General features: G+C 40.1%; 1 protein-coding gene across 2 annotated transcripts; it reads right to left on the bottom strand.

Moving 5' to 3' along the window:
• Positions 1 to 614: 614 nt before the first annotated feature.
• On the bottom strand, positions 615 to 8,946 carry rmnd5b (required for meiotic nuclear division 5 homolog B). Of its 2 annotated transcripts, none has more exons than XM_063876251.1 (10): positions 8,843 to 8,946; positions 7,256 to 7,429; positions 6,888 to 7,030; positions 6,668 to 6,805; positions 6,397 to 6,497; positions 5,811 to 5,977; positions 3,565 to 3,730; positions 3,334 to 3,436; positions 3,088 to 3,242; positions 615 to 2,610 (listed from the first exon to the last, which is right to left on the bottom strand). In XM_063876251.1, exons 2-10 carry the CDS (start codon positions 7,392 to 7,394, stop codon positions 2,547 to 2,549), a joined length of 1,176 nt encoding a protein of 391 aa, XP_063732321.1. In that variant the 5' UTR covers positions 7,395 to 7,429; positions 8,843 to 8,946; the 3' UTR covers positions 615 to 2,546. The 2 variants fall into 2 exon arrangements, with proteins under 2 accessions (XP_063732321.1, XP_063732320.1); XM_063876250.1 differs by having other exon boundaries at positions 8,799 to 8,927.
• Positions 8,947 to 9,354: the final 408 nt, after the last annotated feature.

The raw sequence follows: 9,354 nt of genomic DNA, 5'->3' as shown, positions 1-9,354 counted from the left end.
AACTATCAAATGTGCGAACTAGAACGGAGGCCCAAGGATATCTTGGCAGAGATGAAAGCTTAACACTTGGATGAATGTTTATGGCTTCACATAAGTGAGTTTATAAATAAAATGATAGGAAAGTAAGAGATAGCACATAAGAGTCCATAACCCAGGTTTCAAACGGTCATTATCTGAATAGCTATGAGCTGTGGCTGACTCACAAGGCCCTTACTTTGGCATTTACATGATTATATAAACTGGGGCTTAATATAACTGCACATCTCCGAGTGGTTTGCTAAAGTGGGATGATAAAGGATTGTTACCTCATGTTATCACTGTAGGAGGGCTGCAGCGCTGAATGCCATCAGTGCTGTTGATCTGATGAAATCAAGTGATTGTTGAACATTAGCGTATCATTTGTGCAGGAAAAGATAGTTCCTGGTTGTGAAGCATGATCAAATTAAAACCTCTAGATTAGGATTTAATAGAATTAAAGGGTTTTTAGTCTGAGTACGGATAATAAAGCAATAGTGCCACCAAGTGGGGATGACCAAGCAGGGCCGAGCAGCTGTAAAACCATAAAGAAAAATGGTTAATGATTTATAGTGGGGGAACATCAACAAATGCCCAAGTTACACACCTCCAAATGTGACTTGGAGTATAAATTTTTATTTTCATTTCAGATGCAAGTATATGAAACATGTTAGAGGATAGATATTTACAATAAAAGTTGCATAACACACAAAAGCAGGAAATGCAAACATTCAACAAAATTAATACCACAGGAGTACGGAGCGCTAGCAATCTATCTGAAGGAACACTCAAAGAAGCAATGAATGATTGTCAACCAAAGGGAAAACAAACTGAGGAAAATCAGTGAAAGTCCACACAAAACATGTGCTTTAACCCTTTTCCAAATAAAAACCAAAATAAAAGCCTTTATATTAAACTCTGAATGAGTGTAATGTTGCATTGTCAGTGTGAGTTATGCTGGTGCGGTGCTCGCAAAACAAATTGGCCTCACTTGAATGTGAGCTGACATCACCATTTTTCAAGAGGACATCGGGAACTTGCACTATTAGTACTGACCTAAAACTAACTGTATTGTACATCCTTGGACCTCGTGACACACTTTCCCCCCAGCTGAATAATATATACAAACTCCAACAACACCCAAACTATCAGCCCCATCAGTGAAATGTGTCATCTTTGTTCAAGACTCGTTATATAAATGTACAACTTTAATACTAACTGCAAGGTGTGGTATGAACTGTTACAATGAGCCCTGAGGAAATGCATTGATTTTAATGTTTTGTATTCTGACTCCATCTGAAATAAAAGCTACGCAGTAGAGGCATTTTCTAAGTATATATTAAACAACAATGATCAGAGGACTTCTTCCCCACCCACGACGAGTAAAGCTGAATCACAAGCCTACAGTCACTGCAAGTCAGACCAAACGGCTACCGTCACACCATTTTACATCTCCAAATCACATGGCTTGCAAGCTTAGGATACACAATGTGGGGCAGAGCGAGGCGATGGCACAACCAGGGTGTGAACTGTAGAGTCGCTAGTTCTGAGAGTTACGCAGTAGTGTTGAGTATGCATGTTGCTGTTCAGTTTAATTTACTATTTTACATGAGCCGTTGTGGCGGTTGCAATGAAAAATAGAAACAAAGCACATTTCACAGTAGTATATATTTTTGTTTCCTTTTTTGTCACTGTTTGTTAAATACATACATAGAACAAGACACATGGCTTCTACAATGAGGAAAATCTTGCTGGTGCCGTAAGTCGCAAACAAAACAAAAAGAAAAAAGCTGTTCCACCTTTGATGAGTTAAATGTTTTACTGATCAAACGGAAACATCAGCCCAAAGTGACTTTGAAGCTAAGTGAGGCCTTTTACATTATAGAGGAGTAATGGGACACAATCCAGAGTTCCATTCCGGAGACCTCCACAGTTCCTGTCACCAGCAAATAGTATTCCTTCAACTCGGGTTTGTTTTTCTGCGTCGTTTTCTCATGTATAATAAAGTTAATTCCTTCTGAAATGAGAAACTGCCTATCTATACCGTTTACCCACACGCACCCATTCATTATCATTCAACTGCTTCTGTCACAAAAAAGGAGAAAGAAAAAAAGAAGCAGTCATCCAACTCAAACAGTCGATAAAGCTGAGAAAACAAACACTATAAAAGTATTACATACTTTAAAAAGATAAGCCTATAACGCTGCAGGCATTTGCAAATGAGTTTGAATGAATGAACCTTTTCCAGAGGTGCTTCTTCGTGAGGATGTTCTCATTACTGCTCCTCACTCTACTACCGGTTGTAGATGGACCATCCCCGCTGGACTCTGTATACTACGCAAAGTTGAAGGGTCCGAGGTGGGTTACGGGGTGTCCAAGGCTGTCCAGTGGAGCACTGGGATAAAACCTTAATGCTTACAATAACAGGCCAAGAGGCCAGGGACAGAGGAAAAAGGGCCAGAGCAAATGGTCCTGGAAATGCAAAGAGCTCCAGGGAACTTCATCCTTACTCGTGAAGAAAGTGTGCGGTATCAAAAGTAGATCTGCTTGGCATGTGACGGGTTCTGCTCCATGGGGCAGTACGGACATTTCAACCTGAGGGCGAGAAAGAGGGAACAGGATGTTACAGTTTGTGTTTGTTATAAAGGATGATACTTCTTGTTTACGCTGACTAACTCTAATCTAGTACACAAATGTACCTGGCCATTTTCAGTCATTAACAATTCACTTTTGGATTGATAACTTAATTTAAAGAAAGCCATCGGTTTCCATTCATTTCGCCACAGTAGTTTAGGCTTAAAAAATGGTTGCTTTTTTCAGAGCCCCACTGTTCATGTTCGCTTTTCGGGTATATATGATTTTCAGATATAATGGAGAATAGATCTAAATTACAATGCAATATCTACAGCAACAGTGTTAGTATGTTTTTCCACTGGTTGATGACATGGAATCATTCAGCACAAATAAGCATGTATAATGAGTCAAAGGCTTTGTTTAAAGATAATACATCACACGTTTTTATACAACCTAATCCTGCACATATCAAACAACCAGGCTGCACTGCTGACTTACTTCCCAGCATTAGTCAGTTTGTTGAGGGCATCTCTGGAGATGACGTGGCCGCAGATGAGCTTCATGGGAGGATTGCTTTCTGAGGTCTGCTGCCTGAGGATTGGGCAGGCGAACACAGAGTGGTACCAGCATTTCTTCCCCAGGTCAATTTCAATCTACAGGAGCAGACATGGTGTGATCAGTTGAAAGGTGAACAAGAAGGAGAGAGGCGCAATAGATGCTCTTTATGAATTCAGAGGGACTTACAGGCAGCTCATCTTTGTGCGTCCAGACGCCGCTGCACTGTCTCTGCTCTATCACCTGCTTGATGTTCATTAGCACAGGCAAGGCCATACAGCCTGATGCAAAACTGCAGAGAAAGAGACATAACAGCGATAAATGAGTCTGACTGTGGTTGAAATATTTTAATATCAACTTGGTTTAAATTAAGTTACACTTCGAAGGTGAGGTTGTGTGTGTTGTTCATGGTTTTCTAACCTAACACTGAGAGGAGACTCTACAGAGAGGCCCAGTAAAGCGCAGGCATCCCTGGTGAAGATATTACAGATCTCGGCCCACTGATTCGTCTCCAGCAGGCTGCGATAGGGAGAGTTATCAATGCCATGACGCAGGTACACCAGACTGCCCATCAGGATCTGTATATCTGCAGGGACCAAAAGAACAGGTGTGGAAAAACAACAAAATCAAAGATTAGTTTTGTGTGATAAGCATCGGAAAAATCACATAAGTGCCTGAAAAATACTTTTAGTCTTTCTTCGATCTTAAGTGCACAAATCATGAATTGATGAAGCTACGGGTCAGACACACAAATAATTTACATCTTAGATCAGAGCAGACTAAAAATCTGATTAAAGAGACAGGTGCAGAAACTGATTATTTCAGACAATTATAAAGTCCTTTTTTTTTTTTTTTACATTAAAGCATGTTAAAATGTTCTGGTAGAAATTTAGAATACAAGTATGAACCTGAAAGGGAGCAGAATACAGTGGGGCAAAAAAGTATTTAGTCATCCACCAATTGTGCAAGTTCTCCCATTTAAAAAGATGAGAGAGGCCTGTAATTTTTATTATAGGTATACCTCAACTATGAGAGACAAAATGAGAAAAAAAATCCAGGAAATCACATTGTAGGATTTTTAATGAATTAATTGGTAAATTCCTCGGTAAAATAAGTATTTGGTCACCTACAAACAAGCAAGATTTCTGGCTCTCACAGACCTGTAACTTCTTCTTTAAGAGGCTCCTCTGTCCTCCACTCGTTACCTGTATTAATGGCACCTTTTTGAACTCGTTATCAGTATAAAAGACACCTGTCCACAACCTCAAACAGTCATACTCCAAACTCCACTATGGCCAAGACCAAAGAGCTGTCAAAGGAGACCAGAGACAACATTGTAGACCTGCACCAGGCTGGGAAAACTGAATCTGCAATAGGTAAGCAGCTTGGTGTGAAGAAATCAACTGTGGGAGCAATTATTAGAAAATGGAAGACATACAAGACCACTGCTAATCTCCCTCCATCTGGGGCTCCACGCAAGATCTCACCCCGTGGGGTCAAAATGATCACAAGAACGGTGAGCAAAAATCCCAGAACCACACGGGGGGACCTAGTGAATGACCTGCAGAGAGCTGGGACCAAAGTAACAGAGGCTACCATCAGTAACACACTACGCCGCCAGGGACTTAAATCCTGCAGTTCCAGACGTGTCCCCCTGCTTAAGCCAGTACATGTCCAGGCCCGTCTGAAGTTTGCTAGAGGGCATTTGGATGATCCAGAAGAGGATTGGGAGAATGTCATATGGTCAGATGAAACCAAAATAGAACTTTTTGGTAAAAACTCAACTCGTCGTGTTTGGAGGAGAAAGAATGCAGAGTTGCATCCAAAGAACACCATACCTACTGTGAAGCATGGGGGTGGAAACATCATGCTTTGGGGCTGTTTTTCTGCAAAGGGACCAGGACGACTGATCCGTGTAAAGGAAAGAATGATTGGGGCCATGTATCATGAGATTTTGAGTGAAAACCTCCTTCCATCAGCAAGGGCACTGAAGATGAAGCGTGGCTGGGTCTTTCAGCATGACAATGATCCCAAACACACCGCCAGGGCAACGAAGGAGTGGCTTCATAAGAAGCATTTCAAGGTCCTGGAGTGGCCTAGCCAGTCTCCAGATCTCAACCCCATAGAAAATCTTTGGAGGGAGTTGAAAGTCTGTGTTGCCCAGCGACAGCCCCAAAACATCACTGCTTTAGAGGAGATCTGCATGGAGGAATGGGCCAAAATACCAGCAACAGTGTGTGGAAACCTTGTGAAGACTACAGAAAACGTTTGACCTCTGTCATTGCCAACAAAGGGTATATAACAAAGTATTGAGATGAACTTTTGTTATTGACCAAATACTTATTTTCCACAATCATTTGAAAATAAATTCTTTAAAAATCCTACAATGTGATTTCCTGGATTTTTTTTTCTCATTTTGTCTCTCATAGTTGAGGTATACCTATGATGAAAATTACAGGCCTCTCTCATCGTTTTAAATGGGAGAACTTGCACAATTGGTGGCTGACTAAATACTTTTTTGCCCCACTGTATGTGCCCTTTTAACAAAACAGTGAAACAAATCAAGTTGAGCATCGTTGTGCATTTGTTCCAGGACTGTCACAGCAATGATTGAGCAGATTAGGCTGCTTAACGCGCAGCATTAGATGCCAATGCATACTGTGTACCTCTCTGGTGCTGGGAGGCGAAGGGCTGGAAGTGCCTGGCATACTGAAGGGCCTCCATTTGGTTGCCGATTCCTCCACTGAGCAGGCTGATGAAGTACAGCCGGTGCAACTTGAACTCTAGACTGCTGTTTAGGTCCAAGAGACGCTGCCGATTCGTCACAGCCCATCTGAAGAGGGACAGACATAGTTGAGTACAGTCAACCATGTTAGATATATATAGATAGATAGATATAGGTCTGTAAAGATTGTTAAGCTGTATGTATATGACCTTGATCATCTTTTCTGATCTCGATGTTGCCCATTGTGTTTATGTGTGTGGTTTGGCCAAGATAATGGCAGAATCTATTAAAGAATAAAGGATTTTGTGTAGCCTAATTGTTTTCTTAATGGCCTAAGCCTAATGAACAGCTCTTTGAATGGGTGTTTTTGCATTATTATTAAAATCATTATATCAGTGTGATAGAAAATGTCTTAAAATGACGACAATATAAATAATCCCATTTATTTCTATGGCAATATATTGTCCAACAAAGGTAGTTAACCTGACAGGCCTAGATAACGTAGAAAACAAAAACAAAATACATACTCTAGTGCCGGCCTGAGGTCCTGCATCCTCAGAGCCTCAAGGATTCTGTTCAGTTCCAGGAAAGGCTGCTTCATACTCATATCTATAACTACACCAGACTCCTAGAAAACAGACAAAGGTAAAGATGAATTATCAAGAATTATTCCATTAATTATCCAGCTATAAGCAAAAAGATTAAACTACATCTGAAGCCTTAAGGTTTTTCCTAAAAGAATTGTATCCATTCAGGCTGTGTTTACGTGTAAATATGATGAAGGCACTTGGTACATACCTGGCAAAGATCCTCTGCTACACTGAGCATCCCTTGTCTGTACAGGTGCTCCACAATAGTCTCACTCAGGTATTTCTGTCTCTCAGGGGTGTCCCACACCGTCTCTGCCACCACAGCACTGATCTCTGCATCAAAATTCTGCAGAGAACAATATCAAAAATTAAAGTACATGCTTAAGAGATACAATTAAATGCTAACGAAAGTTGCTACCTGTCCTTACCCTGTCAATGGCTTTGCCCACTTTTGAAACACTGCCATGGATATCCTTATGTCGCGATGCTAGCATCTGCACTGTTTCTTTGATATTCTTACAACACTGTGCCATAGTCTGGGATAGGACTGATAAATCGGCATCTTGTACTCCTGCAAAAGAGAAAAAGGAAAAGTCTTCACTCTGCATGTTTATAACAACATGTGCCAAAAGATGACAATAGAGCGTGGAAAAAGCATAACTAACAAATAACTATTTACTTCCAAATATAAAGATATTAAAACAACTATGACAATAAGATTACTATTATGCACTTAAATATTAAATAGCATCACTTTGTGGTGTTCAGTCACGTTGTGTTCATCAGTTTTTCTTACCAAAAGCAACTAGTTGTCCTCGTATCTCACACACGCTGCGCAGGAGCTCGTCTAGTCTCTCCTCCGACTGGTGGCCGTACATCACGAAGCGATGAAGCACTTTCTCCAGCTCCCGCTCAACACACGCACACTGTTCCATGATTCAGACTGGAACACTCACACACACAACAACACCTAGATTTATAAGAAAAAACAGGTCAACGGAGAAAAACAGGTCAAGCCGGTGAACTAGTAATTTAGCCTGCTTAATACTGATTTATTTTAAGGCCATTCCAGATATGAGAACATTTGATGACTGTACCTCTTGTTTATAATTGTGGGGGGGTGCAACTAACTAGTTATTTTTATTGTAGAATTATTTGCCAGTTATTTCCTAATTCTTTTTTTGTCAAAAAAGATTTACAAAATAAAGAATACTATTTTTTTAAAGCCCAAGCCTAAATAAAAAAGTTTATTAAATCATGTTTCTAAACAATTGTGACCACGACACCAGGGCGTGACCCTTTAGTGTTGAGAAACAAACTTGTCAGTCCATAGTAATGGCAACACTGCTTTTAAACTAGCTCAACAGACAAAACAATAGTGAAAGAATAGCCCAGCTGATGTTTTGGTCAAGCCCAAATAATTAATGTTGCTGTAGTGGCTGCAGTTGAATCAACCTTAAAGAAAATCCTGCCAATAATTCAATGTCACAAACCATTTTTTGACAAAACTGAAAACTGACAACACCATGATTTCCTCACAGCTGTCTTTTGACTCAGACATGTTTTAAATTGACCTTCGACAGTTGGCAGGCACTAGATATTATATATTATCAGGAGGTAATTGGCGAATCGTCCTAGTACTGCCCATATTAAAAGTTTAGCCTGGTGTTACTCTGCTAACAACTAGCAAGGCCTTAACAATGTTAAATGCAGGCACACTGTGTACTCCGCGGCCTGGTGTTTACTAACGTCAGTCACCACTAGTGTCTCAACCACACAAAAATATCATTTAATCCTATAAAGAGAGTGTTGATCAGTGTTCACGTTTGAAAATCTCGTCTGAATTCAGATAGTTTTACCTTCTTATTAGAGAAAATCCCTGATAAGTGTAGCGTTGCCGTAGCTGACCGTTTATAAGCTGAATATAGAAAATGTCCACCTAGCAGTTCACGTCATAGAGCTAACCAACATAAATGCAAGTTATAGTTCCTAATTTAATTAAAACGCAACATTTCACATTTGTTATACTCACTAACAATGATATACGCAAAGTGCCACACACTTTTAACCAAGTGTTTTGATTAGATGCGGTGAATACTAAAAGAAGGCTGCCGCAGAGCTAACATAAACAAACGGTGGCTGGTTAGCTACAAAAGCTCGCCATTGCTAGCAGCTACACAGCTAGTTGAAGTTAGCCCGCTGCTGACTGACAAGGCCCAACTCATTTCAGGAGACAATGACAACCCGCTTGTCTACAATATTGTTTACTATCCCAACGCTAAAAACATCTACCATCTTTGAACTGAATTATAAGGTGTGTCTGAATAAAAGCCACTCACCTCTCCTGCTAATTAGTTAGCAAACATTAGCGTTAGCCACTTGCCTGTTATGGCAACACTTCACCAGCAGTTGTAATGCGGATCTTCCTGTGTCGCATTCTTCCTAAACTGGACATTTCACAATAAAAGTGATTTTCTCTGCGACATCAAACCATCAGACCACTCTTAGCGTACATAAATGAGTTTCAGCATGTGATGTTCCTCTTGCACATGAAGCTGTCACAAATAATACTATAAAGGTCTGCAAATAAAGGATACTTATGAATCATCACGTAACGTATTTTAATGTTAGAGCTGGTCAGTATAACTCTACTTTAAAATATTAGTTAATGGTAGTTTCATATCTAGCAATGCATCATATTTTCAATCATATGTTCTAAAATCTTGATCCACAAAATAACATGTAAGCCGTCAATTCTATGTTATGGATATACAAATACAATATTTTCTACTGAAAGTCTGGAGTAACAGTATAAAGTATAAAGGCTAGCATTGCTAGTCTCCCAGCAGTTCTGATCAAGCTTTTTTAGTTGGGAATACCCACTCTTGACATGTT

The sequence above is a fragment of the Eleginops maclovinus genome, chromosome 23, assembly GCF_036324505.1.
Source record: "Eleginops maclovinus isolate JMC-PN-2008 ecotype Puerto Natales chromosome 23, JC_Emac_rtc_rv5, whole genome shotgun sequence".
NCBI classification, from domain to species: Eukaryota; Metazoa; Chordata; class Actinopteri; order Perciformes; family Eleginopidae; genus Eleginops; species Eleginops maclovinus.
The sequence above is the reverse complement of the archived record's forward strand: the minus strand, read 5'-3'. Positions and strand labels throughout refer to the sequence as shown.